Source organism: Melospiza melodia, unplaced genomic scaffold (assembly GCF_035770615.1).
Source record: "Melospiza melodia melodia isolate bMelMel2 unplaced genomic scaffold, bMelMel2.pri scaffold_34, whole genome shotgun sequence".
NCBI classification, from domain to species: domain Eukaryota; kingdom Metazoa; phylum Chordata; class Aves; order Passeriformes; family Passerellidae; genus Melospiza; species Melospiza melodia.
The window spans coordinates 4,158,903-4,177,630 of NW_026948659.1; the positions used below are offsets into that span (position 1 = coordinate 4,158,903).

The 18,728-nt window shown below is 45.3% G+C and overlaps 1 protein-coding gene across 1 annotated transcript in view; it reads left to right on the top strand.

Annotated features, from left to right (window-relative positions):
• Window positions 1-16,966, top strand: part of LOC134434241 (olfactory receptor 14J1-like) — a gene marked incomplete at its 5' end in the record, with an annotated part of 67,341 nt that extends 50,375 nt beyond the window's left edge. The window contains 2 exons of the mRNA XM_063182925.1: window positions 15,138-15,228; window positions 16,929-16,966. Of these exons, the coding sequence (XP_063038995.1) occupies window positions 15,138-15,228; window positions 16,929-16,966 (129 nt within the window). The remainder of the gene's footprint in view (window positions 1-15,137; window positions 15,229-16,928) is intronic.
• Window positions 16,967-18,728: the final 1,762 nt, after the last annotated feature.

Here is an 18,728-nt window from a genome sequence, read left to right on the forward strand (position 1 = left end):
GCACACCCCCACAGTATTTGAAGGCAGATGAGAGGTGGCCCCCAAGATGTCAAGGCCACCCAGAGCTGTCTGTTCTGGCAGATTTCATACAGGAATCATCCTTTGATATAAGTGAATTTGGACGTAGAATCCCAATTTCAGCCATGAACCCCTAAAGGAGGAGAGTTCTTTCCCACAGGAAGGAAAGCACAGAACTCCAGGGCTTCACGGGCAGTGGAGAAGCAACCCTCAATATGCCAAAGTAAGCTGGACCAGTCAAGCCAAGCGAAACAGAACTTTTCCATGTTCTTGGATCCTTGGGGCCTTGCAGCATTGCAACTGCGCCTTAGTTCCATGAGGCCTTGTAGTATCACAACAGATCTTTTTTTTTTCACAAGGCCCAGCAATACCACAATGGTCTTCTTGGCTCTGCAGTGGCACAATGGCCCCTTGCTTCCATGAGGCCTTGCAGTGTCTGACAATGGCGCTTTGGTTCTATTGGGGCTCCCGGACAGGAGCAGCAGCAGCGCCGGCCCCTTCCCACCTGCTCCTGCCTCGGCTCCCAAGGGCTTTTTCCAGCTCAATTCTGGACTAGAGCAGCAATCACCCACACACAGCCCTGACTCCTCAGGGCCTGCCTGTGCTGCCCTGAGCCAGCCCTCAGAGAAAGAAAGGATCGGGTTCCAGCGCTGCTTTCATCGCTGTTTTATTCACCCTGAGGTGACAGCAGGAGGCTGCTGCTGCCTTTGCCTTGGGAATTGGAGATCATGGCTACTCTTGGCCCTCTTCTGCTTGCCACTTGAAATTTATCTGCAACTGCCTTTTTTGATCAGTGCTACCCATAGTGCTTTTGTGATGGTGAATGTGGGAATCCTTAAAATCAGAGGGTTTTGGGAAAGCTGCAAAATGCAGGCCTCAAAGACAGCAGAACTACGATTAGAGCTAAGCAGTAGCCATGAGATTTGTCAGCAGAAAAGTTCAATAAGAAGTAGAAAGTAAGGACAAATAGAAAAATGGTTGGTGTATTAACGCTTGTCTAGAACAAATCCCTAAGCCGCAGAGATATTGGGAAGTTCTAAGCTTAATAATGGAGCTCTGTTCATTGTGTATAAAGGTATTCTATTCAAAACAAGCAAGCATTGTTTTAACCAAAGGTACCTGTGCTTATAGTGGTTGGATAGAACTACCATCAATATGCTTTTGCTTTGTGTGATTAGTAAAAAACTTTTAAAGTAAGTTGTAACATTGAGTTGTCTGCTGCTGAGGACACAAGCTGCTGGCATCTTCCCATTCTCATAACCATGTAATGAGACTGATGCTAGAAAATAAACAGCTCGACACACGTTCCTCAGCAGTCCCGTCCTGTTGGTAATTTGTACATAGCCCCCAGCTGGCAATAGGTGAACTCAGGCTTTTGGTCACAGGCATCATGATCAGCAGATCTTGAAATGCTCTCAAGTCCCTGAGCACTAAGTCAAGGAGAATTAAAGCAGCCATACCGGCCACATTTGCAGTGCTCAAACATAGCCCTGTTGCTGCTTCTGCTGAAATAGAATCAACTGACAGAGGCCATCACAGAAATTGCCTCTGGAATATCAAATCAAATGAAAACATCCACCAGGAGGAAGAGAAACCAGAGTGTCTTGACTTACTTAATTCTCTGTTCTCCCAAGCAGCAGCAGCAGCAAATGGAGATGCGCAGAGGTATTTCCAGCTGCTGCTGATACCAGCTGGAGCCCAGCCTGCTGCCCAGGCCCAGCGGGAAGCTGAGCCCAGCCTGGGGAGCTCCCGCAATGTCTGGAACTCAGCGCACGCAGGGCCAGGCCCAGAGCGCCAGGCAGGACCGCCCATTGCGGGGCAGCGGCGCAGACGGAATGTCCTGCGGCCCAAACCTCCTGCTCCTGCCACACAGCACCAGCGCTCTCCCCCTCCTCCTCCTCTCCCAGCACGGCACAAATTCCAGCTCGGAGGAGGTTGCCCCAGAGAGGGCTCAGGCTCCTGCTTCAGCCTCAGTGTTCCTGCAGAGGAACAGGGCATCTTTCAGGCACTTCCAAGCTCAGGGTTGCCATTTCATTGGGAATCTGGGATGAAAATGGCCTTGCTAGTAAGGACAAAAGTGGAGGGAATGGACTGGAAATTAATAGGAAAAATGATCCTTTGTACAGGCAAAGCTCACTAAGTCATTCCCTGCATTTCTCCTTTTCAGATTCTTTCAGTCATCTCCTGAGAAATCCAGCTTGTTTTGGTGCCCTTCATGAACTGACAGTAACTCTTGATTTATATCAATGCATGAGATGTAGCAGCATCTGAACTGAACAATGAAACAAATTCCCTCTGTCAGCCCATTTTCATCTTCTATATTGCTTTCAAGATGTCCATGTGGTTGATGGAATGATTATCACACAGCTCTCCATTTCTGGCTGCAGGCTCTGGAGATTCTTTCTCTGCATTCAGTCAGGCTTGCATTCCCTAACAATTCCTGGTAGCCCATCATGTTTCCTTAGTGTAGAACAGTAACAATGAAAACCTCCCCAATGGCACAAGTGCCCAGACCACAAGGAAAAGAACAGGCTGTAAATTTCTTCAAATATTTGTCCTGCTTTGCTGCAAGAGTTGTGCTGCAGGCACGGTGTGGAAAGCCAAGAGAAGCTGCAGCTGGTGGCACATCTTGTGACAGAAGCTGCACCTTGTTCTCCAGGAAAGGTTCTTGGAAAGAGCAAACAGGACTGTGGAGAAGATTCTGGAAGAATTGAAGCAGTTTTTAGGAAATGAAATGAAAACAGGAAAAACCATACCAAGATGTATTACTCTATTTATTTTTATGCTCCCCTTTGCACTACTTCTCTGTCCCATTAATTCCAAAAGGATCTCACTTCTAAGGATCTCACTTCTAAGGATCTCACTTCTACATGACTTGGCATGTTTTAGACACTGTAAAATACCATGAGCTATACAGTTTGCCTTCCCCAGCTTTTTCTTTTCTTTTGGAAAGCAATGCTGGAGAGGTAAATGCAGTTGTAATATATGGTAGGGATAATTCATGCTCCAAATGTATGTGTCTGACCACCCCGGCCGGGAGCATCTGTCTATTTAGGTTCAACAAGTTCCCTGACACAAGTTAAGATAACGACTGATGCTTTAACGTAGGAATAGAAGCTTCCAGGGCGATGATAACTGGTATCCCGAGTCATCGGGAGCCACCCAAGAGCGATTATTGCCTTGCCAATTGCATCTATCAAGATAGTCAGGGGCGCCAAACTGATACATCTGAATACACGGCTTGCGGGAGCCGATTGACACCAGTGGCACACCTGGACCCAGCTTTTGTCCACCTCTGCACATGGAAAGAAACAGCAATGCATGTGAAGAGATACAAAGAAAATTTGGTCATCTTTGCCTCGGGCAGAATAAACTGTATAAAACCTCACTGCAGGAAGCAGCATGCATGAATGGGGGAGACTCTGACACTTGAGAGGTCAGATCCAGGTTCACCCAGCGCCGAACACAGGCTCAACGCTGTCTCTTTGGCTGTGGTGGTTTTGAAGACCGAAATTTGGTCACGCAGACAAATTAAGAAATCTTTACTAAATTTTTGATAAATTTTGGGTCACGATTTGATCATTTATAACAATCTGGTGAAACCCGAAGTGATTTGAATTTGGGGTTCGGGACCCCTTCCTGCCCTGAAGGCATCTTGGTGATTTCAGCAGTCTGAGTGGGATTGGAGTCCACAAGACCAATTAAAAATCACCGAACCAAAACTGGAGCCACAGCTAAAGAGGGATAAAATGGGCCCCGCTCTCAGGAACTCGGCAAGATCCAGGGGATCTCCAAGACCGAGGTGCTTTTTTTCCCCTCGGAAATCAACGTGCATGAAGAATCCACGTGGGAAAAGGAACCGTGAGTATTGCGTGGTTGAGTGGGGTGTGACTGAGTTATTGTGAGATGTGACTCTGTCACAAAGCAAGTGTGGACCCCACAGTCGCAGTTCCACCATACCGTGAGGCACATGGTCGTCAAGGGGGAAGCAGACGCTTTTCCTTAACACACGTGGGACCTGGGACTCGTAGAAAGTTCGAGGGGGGAAATTGGTCATGGTTCGGTCAGAAAGGGGAAACGACAGTCCTGGAAAATTTCAGGAGTCCTTCTGATCCAGAGAAAACAGGAAAGAAAACCGGAGATCAGTCAAAAAGTCAGTGGAACGGTTCTCCGTTTGACTGAGTAAGACTGGTGACATTTTGCAGACTCAGGAGATCAACATCAGACAGAGTCAGGACTTGCCATGAGCATCCCAGCTGGAGGAGACAAGGTGAGAAAATTCGCAGGAGGGATTTTTGGAAAAATGAGGTTGGGAAAAAGCAGGTTCTGGAGAAAACCCGAGGAGAAATCTCCCCAGGGTCCCGGGAAAGTTCTGCCAGAAATCCCAAGAGATAGTCCGTTGGGGTGGATGCTAGAACACTGGTATGAGAGCCCAAGGAGAGCTGGCAGGTCCAAGGAGAAAATGATACATTTTTGTATGGAAAAATGGGGAGGGAAGGAGATCGGAAAATACGTGGTTTGGCTGGTGTTCGGCATGTTTAAAGCATGGACTTGCAACTCTTTGTACGATTACGTATTTGATTGCTGCCTGTAGGATTTTGAGGAAATCGAGTATGCCGAGATGTGGAGGTGTGCTTGGATGAGTTTATACCCACTATGACCCCTCCGACATGCAGCAAACATGGGAAAGGAATGGGAACCCTTGGACAATCTTCCACCTCCCTACCTTGTTCCTCCGCCCCAGCCCAGACCAGCTCAGGCACCACCGGTGCCCATGTTGCCTCCCGAGGTTGCGATCCCGCTGGCTCAGGTCTCGGCAGAACTCTTCCCAAGGAAAAGGATCAAACAATCAGAAGAGAGATTTTGAGTGCTATTACTGCAAACAAAAGGGACACATCTGAAGGAATTGTCCCAACAAAGCCAAGGACCAGGCAATGTTGCAAGAAGATGAGAGGTGTCAGGGACTTTTCAGTTTGGAGTCCAGAACATTGAGGGAGCCCTTGATAAAATTAAAAGTAGGACCCCACAGGCAGGAGATGTGGTTTATGGTAGACTCAGGGGCGGAACGGACAGCAGTGCAGCAGCTGCCGCAAGGGTGCTCTCTAAGCACTGATTCCATGATGGTAATCGGGGCAAAAGGGGAACCCTTTGAGGTTCTGATCATAAAAGATGTAGAAATAGAAACAAAAACCAAAAGACGTACAGGAAATATCTTACTGATACAGGATGCGTATTTAAATGTACTGGGGCGGGACATGATGGTAGCCCTGGAAATCACCTTGGCAGTAGAAAATTCAAGGCTCAGGGTGAGAATGTATAAACTCAACATCCAGGACAAGGAGAAAATAGATCCGAAGGTGTGGTATGTCAAAGGGGAAGCTGGGAGTCTGGACATAGCTGATTCGTGTCAAAATTGAGAGACCAGAGGACCCTATTTGGGTTAAGAAATATCCCATCTCCATGGAGGGAAGGAAGGGATTGGAACTGGTGATTGATGAATTAATAAATAAAGGAATGTTGGAGCCGTGCATGTCTCGGCACAACACCCCAATTTTGGCTGTGAAAAAGATGGACGGCAGCTTTAGGCTAGTGCAAGATTTAAGGGCTGTGATTCAGAGAACTAAGACCTTGTTCCCCATGGTCTCAAATCCTTACACCTTGTTGAATAACATTTCTCCTGAGGACACATGGTACAGCGTGATTGATTTGAAAGATGCTTTCTTGACCTGTCCTTTAGCAGAGGGCAGCAGAGATTGTTTTGCGTTTCAGTGGGAAGATCTAAAGGCGAAGAGAGAGCGGCAGCTCAGATGGACGTTGTTGCCTCAAGACTTCATGGATTCCCCAAATTTATTCGGGCAAGCACTTGAGCAGGTATTGAGCCATTTTGTACCAACGGAGGGAACAAAATTGTTACAATATGTAGACGATTTGCGGGTTGCAGGTCCAAGGGAGGAGGCTGTAAGAGTGAGCACCATTGAAGCATTGAAGTTTTTAGGGGAAAAGGGGTTGAAGGTGTCAAAGTCTAAGTTGCAATTCACAGAGCCCGAGGTCAGGTACTTGGAACATTGGTTAACCAAGGGAAAAAAGAAATTTTTCCCTTGCATCCAGAGTGATGGCACCTGCATCCTGAGTGGGTGGCAGGGATTGTTGCCTTACCACCCCTGCAAACGATAAGGGAGGTCAGACAGCTTTTGGGGCTGTTGGGATATTGCCAGCAGTGGATTGAAGGGTACAGTGAAAAGGTGAAGTTTCTATTCAGGAAACTCACCACAGACCGAGTCAAATGGATGGAAAAGGATGAAGAAGATCTCAGGGGAGTCAAGGAAGCACTCACAGTGGCACCGGTGCTGAGCCTCCCTGATGTGAAGAGACCCTTTCAGTTGTTCGTGGATGTGAGTAATCACACGGCACACAGGGTGCTGACATGGGACTGGGCGGGAGTCAGAAAACCTGTGGCTTACTTGTCCTGGCTTTTGGACCCAGTCAGCAGGGGCTGGCCCACCTGCTCGCAGGCAATTGTGGCTGTGGCATTGCTGGTGGAGGAGGCCAAGAAGGTAACCCTCGGTGCACCATTGGTAGTATTTGCACCGCACAACGTGTGGGGAATACTACAACAGAAAGCAGATAAATGGCTCACTGATGCTAGATTGCTTAAGTATGAGGCCATTTTGATTCATTCACAGTATTTGGAATTGCGGACAACAACTGCATAAAACCCTGCGCAGTTCTTTTTTGGGGAAGCTTTGGAGGAAATTGTTCACGATTGTGTGGAAGTGGTAGAGTTGCAGACAAGAATCAGAGAGGATTTGGAGGAGGAGGAATTAGATGAAGGGGAAAATGGTTTGTAGATGGGTCAAGCAGGGTGATTGATGGGAAAAGACAGTCAGGGTGTGCAGTCGTGGATGAACGAATGGGGAAAGTGATTGAAGCGGGTCCCCTGAGTGCAAGTTGGTCAGCCCAGACTTGCGAACTGTACGCAGTTCTGAGAGCCTTGAAAGGACTGAAGGGGAAGAAGGGAACAATTTTTACAGACTCTAGGTATGCCTTTGGGGTGGTTTATACCTTTGGGAAAATCTGGGAAGTAAGGGGATTGATCAACACCCGGGGAAAGGAACTGATGCACGGAGAATTGATCTGGCAAATCTTGGAAGCACTAATGGGGACTGAGGAAATTTCAGTGGTCCATGTGAAGGAACACCAGGCAGGAATTCAGTTCCAAACATGGGGCAACAATTTGGCAGACCAGGAAGCCAAAACCGCAGCACTGATGATGGTATGTACCCTGGAAATTGAAGCGATCGAGGTCCCAGATGACCCTCCTGAACCCTCCCAAAAGGAGATTGAAAGCTATGAGAAGGTTGGGGGAAAATTGGAGGAAGGTAAGTGGAAATTGCCAGATGGGAGAGAACTAGTCTCTAAAGGTTTTACCAGGAAGATTTTGAGGAAACTGCACCAGTGAACACACGGGGGGGCAGAGACCCTGGCAGAACAATTTTTGAAATTTTTCCGGTGCAGGGGAATTTACGAATTGGCCAAACAAGAGGTACAAGGATGCCTGATTTACCAGAAATTAACAAGACTAAGGCCATCCTGGGGAGTCGCCCCATCGCGTATCGACAATTTGAAAGGATTCAAGTCGATTTCACTGAATTGCCCAAAGTGAGGAGGCTCAAATTTCTGCTTGTGATCGTGGACAAATTGACTCATTGGGTGGAAGCTTTCCCAAGTCCACGGGCAATGGTTCAGACAGTATCCAGGAAATTGCTGGAGGAAATTGTGCCCTGATATGAGGTGGTGAACTACATTGATTAGGACCAAGGAACTCATTTTACATCAAAAATTATTAAGCAGATGGCAGAGGCGCTAGGCATTCGGTGGGAATACCACACTCCGTGGCATCCCCAGAGCTCAGGACAGATGAAAAGGATGAATCAGATCTTGAAAGCGCAGTTGTCTAAATAAGCTTTAAAAACTCAGATGTCCTGGCCAAAATACCTACCTTTAGCCTTGCTTAATATCACAAAATGCCTCATTCAGAGATGGGGCTCTCACCCTTCGAGATGTTATATGAAATGTCATATAAGCATGGGATGCCAATGGGACACCCCAGACTTGAGGACAGCCAGATTCAACTGTATTTGGTTGGGATAAAAGAAACTTACAGGAACTAAGAAAACAAGGGATAGTATCTCAGAGTGCTCCTCTGGGATTTGCTATCCACAAAATTCAACTGGATGACAGAGTGCTTGTGAAAGTGTGGAAAGCTGTACACCTCTCTCCTCACTGGGGAGGTACTTTTCTTGTACTCCTGACAACAGACACGGCCATTTGGATGGCGGAGGCTGGACACACAAGTCTAGGGTGAAGAAAGTCGAACATCGGGAGGAAGCGCCCAAGTGGAGAGTCACTTCTTCCCCATGTGACTTGAAACTCAAACTCCAATGTCCTTGTAAATGACCAACAGTGAGTAGATAGGTTGTATACTGACTCTGTATGCTATCCGTTTGTACTTTTTAAGTGTGAATATTGTCAGGGAGCTTTTATTGTACGCTGCAGAAGGGGGCAGAGGCCAAAGGGATTGTGCACCCAGTGTCTGGAAGAGGAGCTTGAGCTGACTGACTGCATTCTAACCCTAGCCACAGATTCAGGAATTATCGAATTAGATTCACAAGAGTGGTTCCACATTTTCCAGAACAGGGTGCGTGGAAAACTCAAATCTAAGGCAGAAATATTGGATGTGGAGTGCCGAAAGTCAATCAAGGTACCGTGCAGCTCAGATGCTATCAGAATTTCAAGGTGGGGAACCTTTAAAAGGAGGTAAGTGGCTAGGTCAGAGAATGTATTCCCTGAAGAAAACTCCTGCTGCCACGAAGATGGTCTTCCTTGCCGCTGGTGGTACCTCAGGGGGCGGAGGCAAAGGCAGAGGAGTACGCCTGGTGGGAATTCTGATTGTCCTGAGCCTAGCCATGTGCAGGACGCAGAGTCTGCACACTGAGGTCCCGATGAGAGGCAGAAACGAGAGCTCCACAGATGAGTGTGGAAATTGCACTCAGGTTGTCCCAGCTGTAAAGGGAACAAGAAACCCTCAGCATACCAAGCCGTGGTAGATTGTCTCAGGGAACCTGGCAGGTACTGTTGGAAGAATGGCATGAGGGTCATGAAGCCCCAAAACAGATAGCCTTCAAGAAATAATGAGTTAAAACATAGAATATGAGGCATTTGAAGAAGGTATAGTATTAGGAAACACATAGAGCAATTAATCAGCTAAAGCATGGAACACAATGACAGGAAAGAGATAGCGAGAGGAGAAGCGATGGGCTAAGCATGTTCAGAGCCAACAATGTCAAACTGACCCTAAGAACTTTGCCAAGCTATAGAGACCAAGCCAAGTACACCGGGAATTGACCAAATTAGGAGAAGAGTTCAAAAGTTTAAGGAGGAAGACTTATCAGGAGACCCCAGCCCATGATGAAGGCAACCGGAACGACCGCCAAGATGATCCTCAAAAGAAGTGTCCCCGCCCACACTCTGCCTACGCCACAGCCCCTATGAATATGCATGCAAAGAAATGATGATGTATATGATCTGATGTAATCCTATATTCAAAAATGTATAAAAGGCTTGTTTTGTTATGGGAAATCAGAAATCCACTTTGTGATTTCTCCGACGCGTCGCAATAAAATACCTCCTGCTTATCTGACTTAAGCTGAGTCTCATAAGCAGTTATTCTCGCCTTTTGGGGCAAAATTCGGCATCATTTCTGGCGACCCAGATGGGACCAGACAGGAGATCCGGGCCTTGAGAAGTCCTCCCGGGCCGAGTCCGGGGTCGGGACTCTCTGGGCGCCCTGACGAATTTTTGTCAGAAGAGACTCCCCCCCGGACCAGTGCTCCTGGTGGACGAAGAGTACCCTGCATCTCCTGCTCCAATTAAGAGGTATTTCAATTGTTTATTGGTTTTGGAATAAAGCGCTTTGTTGGGAAACGGGGGTCAGACGTGACTGCCCGAAGGGAAAGCTGGGGGACGCCCCGGTAAAGAATCCCTACTGGGTTAGAGTCCCAGAAATAGAGACGCAGGTTAAAGTCCTGCTACTGGGTTAGAGTCCCAGAAATAGAAATGCAGGTTAAAGTCCTGCTACTGGGTTAGAGTCCCAGCTACTGGGTTAGAGTCCCAGCATTTGGTTTTGTGAACGTAGAGAAAAAAAAAAAAAAAAAAGAAAAAAAAAAAAGGAAGGAAAAGAGAAAACGCAGGTTAAAGTCCTGCTGGAAGGAGTATTTGTTTATCTTGGTATCTTTGGTCTGTTTTTACTGTGTGGGCAACTGTTTTCAATATTGTATTTAATGTTATAATACTGTGGATTAAGGGTTAAAAACTAAGATTGCTTTCTGAGTGGTCTGTCAGCCGGTGATCCTTTTGTGTCTGTTCTATGTGTCTGTTGCAAAATTTTACAGGAAACACCTTGCCGCTCTCTCTGTACTTTTTTAGAAGAGAATAAGTTGATAAACATCTGGAAGAAAATTGTCACCCCCTGCAATTGTTATACTGTCTACGGTTGCGATTGCATGAATCTGGCAAACCGGTATCTCACGGTCTGTAAGCGACCTTCTGTGACCAAGCCTGGTAAAACAGTCTGTTCTGATATAGACCATAAGGTAGGAATTATTTCATAAAGGTGTGTGGGTATGGCTGAGAGTGAATGAGACGCAGGTAGTATCGCTGTGAAGCGAGAGGGAGACTGATCTAGTTAAACAGGCACAGGGAATAGCCATGGGAGGTCAACAGAGTAAGGACGTAAATATGAAAACCCCCTTAGGATGTATCTTAAAGCACTGGAAGGACTTGGGAAGGATTCCAGGGGGAAACATAAGTAAAAAGACACTCCTTAAATATTGTACACAGTGGTGGCCACTGTACAAGTTAGATGACAATGAGAGATGGCCGCCGGAGGGAACAACTAATTATAACACCATTTTACAACTAATGCTCTTCCTCCACCAGCTCAATAAATGGGATGAGATAATGTACGCAGACATGTTTTTCACCCTAAGGAATAAACCTGAGTGGCAAAAAGAATGCGAAATTAATGTAGTCCCTCAGGATCCCCTAGTACTAGCCCTGGAAAAAGATAAGAAGGGTCCAAAGCCTAAGGAACATTGCTGTGATGCATGTAGTAGAAATAAGAAAAAGAAGGGTGTGGGACCTACCTGTTTTTATTGTCATAAAAAGGGGCACCTGCAAAAAAATTGCAAAAAGAAACAGCAAGATGAGAAAATTTCTCAGGAGAGTCAGAGAGGGCAAGAGTTTTGTCTAACAAAGAGGATCGAATTACACCTAGAAGAGCCCTTGATAATAAAGCTAAGTGTAAACTAAGTGTAGGTCCTCAGAGTGAAGAATTTGTATTTTTAGTAAATACAGGAGTTTCTCGGTCAACAGTGACAAAATTACCCCAGGGATGTGAAGTAAGTTGTGAGCAAGTTTCAGTAATCGGAATTACAGGAGAAGCTTTCCCTGTTCCTATAATAAAAGGGGTGAAAATTGAAACAAATGACAAATTTGGAGTAAATAATTTATTGTTGATACCAGAGGCCGAGGAGAATATGTTAGGCAGAGATCTAATAATAGCTCTAAATTTACAGATAAAACCCTGTGAAGGAAAACTTGAAATTTATTCTTTACCTAAAGAAGATGATCTAGAAATTAATGACATGGGTTGGCATTCAGGTGAAGTGGAAAAGTTTAGAGTGAAGGAGTCTAGTCCCTTTAGTCCCTCCTGGTCAGCGCAAGCTTGTGGATTTTAAAAGGGCAAGAAGGGACTATTTATACAGACTCCAAGTATGTTTTTAGTGTCGTACATACTTTTAGAGAAATTTGGAAGGAAAGGGGACTTATAAACACTCAAAGGAAGGGGTTAATATATGGGGGGGATAGTTCATATAAAGGAACACCAGAGGGGGGAGGGATATTAAAGTCAGAGAAATAATTTGGCTGATAAAGAAGCAAAAGAGCAACCTTAAGAAAGAGAGATACTGAAATCATGACCTCACAAAAAAATAGAAATTCAGCAAGAGACTCTTTCCCTTCCGCTAGTAGAATTGGCAGCTATAAGGAAATTAGGAGCAACATTTAAGGAGGAGAAGTGAGTTTTTCCTGATGATAGAATTATGATGCCAAAACCAGTGGCACATTAGATCTTAGATAACTTGTATAGACGGACATACTGGGAAGCAAGAGCCTTTTGTGACCACTTTTTAAAATTTTTTTTTGGATGTATGAAGATATTTGAAATTAAAAAAAAAAAAAAAAAAAGCAAATTACCCAGGGGTGTCTCACCTGTTAAAAGGTAAATAAGAAAGTGCTTAAAAGCCCTCCCTCTGGAGAATACAAAACAGCCTAGCAGCTATTTCAAAAGATCCAGGTTGATTTTGTAGATTTTTTTAAAGTAGGTCGGTGGAAATATTTGTTAATTATAGTAGATCAATTAACTCAGTGGGTTAAAGCACAGTTCAAACAGTACTTTTGATTAATACGGGAGCAACTTTTTCAGTTTTAAATCAGGAATTGGTACCTAAAAGTGATGAATTTATACAATTTGTGGGAGCAACAGGCCAACCAGAAAAGCCTTACTTTCTGAAACCCATTAAATACAGTATTAGGAAACAGATGGGAATTCATCAGTTCTTATATTTACCAAATTCATCAAAGCCCTTATTGAGAAGAGACCTATTGGAGAACTTAAATGAAGAACAACTGATTACAGGTCTAAGCCTAACAATCAGTTGTGTGGAACCTTAACCTGAGAATCACAATTTCGAGTGAATCCTGAACGAGACTCACCCATGAGCCTGGGCAACTGCTCGAGTGGGAGATAAAATAGCTGTTGATTTAGCAGTAACCTGGAACTCGCTCTTTAAAGAATGGAGAATAGAGAGAGAAACGAGGCAAGATGCAAACGAAGAGTCGGGGCTGAGGTAGAAGGGGGCTCTGATGGGGAACTTAGTGAAGAAAGTTCAGATGCCATGGGAGTTACCTGGCCTGCTACCAGAACTTCTAGGAAAGCTGCCAAAACCTCCAGAAAAGCTGCCAAGGCTTCTGGGAGAGCTGCCAAGGCCTTGGAGAAAGCTCCTTATCAGCTTCTTCTTACTTCTCGCTCCTTTAGCTAACAGGCCCGCTGCTAGCCCCTTCCACAATTCCCCCTGAAATCAAAACAAGTAGCACCGATTGAGGCAAGACCGGTGGTAAGAAAGCAATACCCACTGAGGAAAGAAGGAAGAAAGAAGATTGAGTCCATAACCAAAAGGTTTTTGGAACTGGGGTTATTGATAGAATGAGAATCGGATTTTAATGCACCAATCCTGCTGGTAAAGAAACCTAATAGAGCTTATAGACTAGTTCAGGCATCGGTAGTTGCTAATCCATACACGCTTTTAACCAGACTGAAGGACAACTTGGCCTGGTTCACCGTATTAAATTTAAAAGACGCATTCTTCTGCTTTCCTTTAGCTCCCGAGAGTCAAAAGATTTTTACTTTAGAACAGTGAGAAAGGCCGCTGAGAGATGGCACCCTTCTGCAGTACGTAGACGACCTCCTAATAGCAACAGTGACAGAAGAAGAATGCATTGAATGGACTATTTCCTTGTTAAATTTCCTGGGTTTAAGTGGATATCGAGTCTCTCAACAGAAAGCACAGCTGGTGCAAAAAGTGGTGTACCTGGGATACGAAGTCTCCAAAGGACAGCAATCCCTGGGAGCAGCTAGAAAAGAGGCCATCTGTCAGATGCCTAAACCAGAGACAGTGAGAGATTTGCGTGCCTTTCTGGGGATGACAGATTGGTGTTGGCTATGGATCTACCAGTACGGGATACTCGCTAAACCATTGTATGATTTGTTGAAGGAAACTAAGGAAGTTCTAGTTTGGACTCCCGAGGCAGAAGAGGCCTTCAGGAAGTTAAAGCTAGAACTAATGAGAGCACCGGCCTTACGTCTCCCACATGTATCAAAACCATTCTGGCTGTTCTCCCATGAATGACAAGGGATGGCCCTAGGAGTCCTAGCACAGCAGTTGGGAACACACAAGAGAGCTGTGGCCTGCTTCTCCAAGCGATTGGATGAAGTAAGTAAAGGATGACCAGGCTGCCTGAGGGCAGTGGCCGCAGTGATAATCAACATAGAGGAGGCCAGGAAGCTCACGTTGGGCCAAAAGTTGACTGTGTTAGTATCTCACACTGTGTCGGCGGTGCTGGAACAGAAAGGCAACCATTGGTTGTCGCCTTCCAGATTCCTAAAATACCAGGCCATCCTGGCTGAATCAGATGACGTAACCATTCAGGTAACTAACATTGTGAACCCAGCTTCATTTCTAGAAGGGAGAGCCCCGGCAGAACCCATCGAACACGAACTGCCTGGAAACAATTGAAGCCGTCTACTCCAGTCGCCCAGATTTCAAAGAAGAGCCGCTCGAAGATGCGGACAACTGGTTCTCAGATGGCAGCAGCTTCGTGAAGCGAGGATGGCCGGCTATGCAGTCACTATTACAGAAAGGGTAATTGAGTCGAACCCCTTGCCTGCAGGGATTTCAGCCCAAAAGGCAGAGCTGATAGCTCTGACTCGAGCCCTGGAATTGGCGGAAAACATGCAAATAAATATATGGACAGACTCTAAATATGCCTTTTCCGTTGTACATGCTCATGGGACCATCTGGAAAGAAAGAGGACTGTTGACTACACAAGGAAAACAGTCAAACATGCAGAGGAGGTTCTGCGATTGCTAGAGGCGGTCCAACTCCCAGCACAAATGACCATAATGCATTGTAAAGGACATCTGAAAGATAACACTATTCCGGAAATAGAGAACAGGAAGGCAGATACAGAAGCTAAATTGGCTGCCACAAGAACTAGGGAAGTGGAAATAGTGGCCCTAATACCAGGAGAGTTGGATACCAATATCCAGCCAGATTACCAAGAATCAGATCATAGAATTCAAAGAAATAAGGATTCAAAGAAATAAGGGCAAAATATTGGAGAATGGTTGGGGTCCATTGGAAACAGGACAGTTAGTAGTACCAGGAACGTGATGTGGCAGTTTGTAAAAGCAGAACATGAGAAGGCCCATTGGGGTCTAGATCCGCAGGACCGAAATTATTTACTGCTGTAAAACACGTTACGTCCCAGTGCGAGCGGTGTCTGAAAAACAACCCGAATACGAGAACCAAGGTACGCCAAGGAGCCATAAATTGAGGTAAATTCCCAGGTGAAGTATGGCAAATTGATTTTCTGAACTCCCAAGAAAAGGGGGGTTTCGGTATTTGTTGGTGTTAACTGATACATTTTCTGGGTGGCCTGAAGCATTCCCTTGTAGGACAAATAAGGAAAGAGAAGTGACTGAAGTACTGTTGAATGAAATTATTCCACGGTTTGGGGTACCGAAGAGCATTTCTTCGGATAGGGGTACACATTTCTGTGCAAAAGTGGTGAGAGCAATAAGCAAAGCATTACAAATCAAATGGCAATTACACACGCCTTACCGTCCACAGGCCAGTGGGCAAGTGGAAAAGATGAATCATCTCATCAAACAACAAATTGCCAAAATATGCCAGGAGACTAATTTGCAGTGGTATCAAGCTTTGCCTATTGCTCTGCTTAGGCTGAGAGTCAAACCAAGATCAAAAGAAAAGTTAAGTCCATTTGAAATTTTGTATGGTAGACCTTATGCTGTGCAAGTTGTAAATGGGGACGCTATAGACCAAATCGGTAATCAGTACATTTATGATTATGTAATGACGGTGGGGAAACAGTTCGATAAGAATGCTATTGTGGTGATAGAGCACCAACCTAAACAACCTGATTGCAAATTGCATCCGTTTAATCCCGGTGATTGGGTGTATGTTAAGAATCTTCTAGGAAAACCCCTATAAGAAAAGTGAGACCTTTCCAAGTGCTGCTGACTATCTTCACTGCGGTTCGGATCAAGGAGCGACCCACGTGGACCCACTCTCATGAGTCAAGAAAGCTCCGGAGAACAAACAAGAGGAGCAGACATTATAATTCTGACTCCACCTCAAACCTTTATAACTCTGATCATTGAGTTCTTGAGGGACTCTCTGGGTACCTGCTAAATGGGTGAAGCCTTACGTATCTGGGATGTCGGGTGGTGGGGTAGAATAACAGCAGGAGATGAAGAACGACGACTGCTGAGAAAGCTTTTCTTTAATGTACAGCAGGACCTCCAGCGTCTCGCACAATATAGTGAACCAGCTGCCAGAGCCCTAACGAACCCACCACAGGATTGGATAAACTGGGTTCTTACCACGCAATTTGATGAATCCATACCACTGAGTAGTACAACCTGTTGTGCTTGTAGTAATATGTTTTGCTGTGCTTGGGTTGCTCTAAAGTGTGCTGGGTGCGGGTATACTTACTGGTATGGTCAAGCACTTGTGTGGCAAATTTGGTGTTGGAGGTGTCGTGGCCAATGGGTAAGAGAACGTAATTGGATTAGAGCGTTAAGTAAATTTACAGGTTTGCCAGGAAGGGAGGGACTTAAGTTGTATGAAAGTGCAGAACAGATAATTACTGCTTTTGTGAGGTGGCGTTTGAATCATGAACTAAAGGGACTAGAAATAAAGAGAAATTCTCACATTGTAGCTGCCCGGTGTAGACAACAAGTCCCACTGACCCAAACATCTGTGGTAGGGCCCTTTGAGGGGGATCCTGACCAAGCATTAGATCAGTGCATTGAGAACCTTCAGAGATTGAGGGTAGGAAAGTGGGGAACAGCAAAACTCAAAAAGGAAGGGAGAAAAGAAGTGAAAGCTACACGAGATGCATTTCATTGCTGCAGTTGGAGTTTGAAAAATGTGTTGCATGGGAATGTGTTGCATGAGTGTCTCTGATCATTTTGTTTTGGTTCACAGCAAGATTAGGGATATTCGAGAAGGAGTCCACAAGTTAAAGGACGAAGAGCTAAGAATCGATGAATGGCTAAAGAGTTTAAAACTTGGGCTATGGTACGAGCGTATCAGCGCCCTACAGGGTTAGAATTTGATGAAAGAATTCGTAAGTTATAAGAAAAGGGGGGGAATGAAGCCATTTATTATAATGAACAATAGTTTCTGAGAAATAAAAGAATTAAAAGACACTCAAAAGTATATCAAGGGAATCGCAGAAGTTAATAAAAAACCTAAAATACACTATTAGGAAGAACTTTGATCAGATATCTAGATACGTTAATAAATAATCTAAAATACACTCACAGAAGAAACTTTGGAATTAGAATATTTGAAGAAGCAGAAGTGGAAGCCAATAAGTTAAAGTGACCTGCCAAGCTGTTAGAATCAAGCCAATAAGTAAAAGTGACCTGCCAAGCCATTAGAATCAAGCCAAGTACAACAGTAACTTCAGCCAAGCCATGGAAAAACATGCCAAAGATAACAGGAAGAAGTCCAAATTAGGAAAAGCTTAAAATTTAACTAAGGAAGACCAAGAATTCCCGGAAGACTCCGCCTGCCTATGAATATGCATGTAATAAATGATGTAATCCCTGTTTAAAATTGTATAAAAACCCGCTTTTGCTGTACATAATTTAGAAATCCATTTTGTGATTTCTCCGACGCGTCGAAATGAAATACCTCCTGCTTATCTGACTTAGGCTGAGTCTCTTAAGCAGTTATTCTCACCTTTTGGGGCAAAATTCGGCATCAGTGAAGTTGCAAGGGTCATTGAACTCTGCCCTCCGTACCCCGCGGTTGTTTGTGCTTATGCGCTATTATTTGAACCAAATTATCCCTTATTTATATATTTTCTAAACTATTTAATTAAAAGTGCTGCTACCTTAAATATTGTTTGGGGTTTTTTTGATGGGATAATTGGGCAAACATAACAATTTTGGTGCCGATACCTGGGAGACTCTCTTAACTCCGGGGAGGTGGATAGCTTCTGGGAAGGAGCTCCCCACCAGACTTTTAAGTGGTCCCAAGGCTAGACCCCTCTCCCTTGGGAAAAGAGAGTTCTTTTTACAATAACGCATAAGCAAATTAGTTATTGGAAGCGCGCAGGAGAGGCTCCCATCAGAGTGCCGGCTTGTAGGAGAGAGAGTACCCATAGAAAACTGCTTTGTGCACAAAGACCCTCGCGAGAAAAGGAGGCTGTGAGTATCACGGGGTTTTGGGTCGGGGGGCGGCTGTATGCATGTGTGAGTGTGTGTGGAGTGTCTGAGACGGGGGCTGGGCAGTCCCGGATCCCCGAAGTGTGTGGGACCTCCCAGTACTGTGTTTTCGAGTTCTCCACGAGGAGACTGGCCGGGAAAGGAGGGAAGCAAAAGAAAAGTGAATGAGTGGGGATCCCGGGAGGGTTTGACCCAGGGGGAAGGAGGGGATCCCTGGTCCAGGCACCTGTGGGAAGGTCCTTGGGCAGGAGGGATTGACTCAGTAGGGAGACTGAGAGAGTGAATGAATAGGTTCAATTTCCTTGGAGGGGTTGGTAGCAGGCAATTTAGTATGTGATTAGATGGTGAGAGGATGGGGCTAATAGATTGAGAAAGAGGGAGAGATAGGAGTAGAACAAGTAGATTGCAGAGGGAGAGTATTGGAAAAAGGCTCCCAATATTACCAGTTAGATTGTGCCTGGGCCAGTCTGACCCTCGCTGCTGGGCCAAAGGCAGCAACTGCGGTGTATCACCCCAGAGATACCTTGGCTTGCTGGTGGTTGCAGCTGGG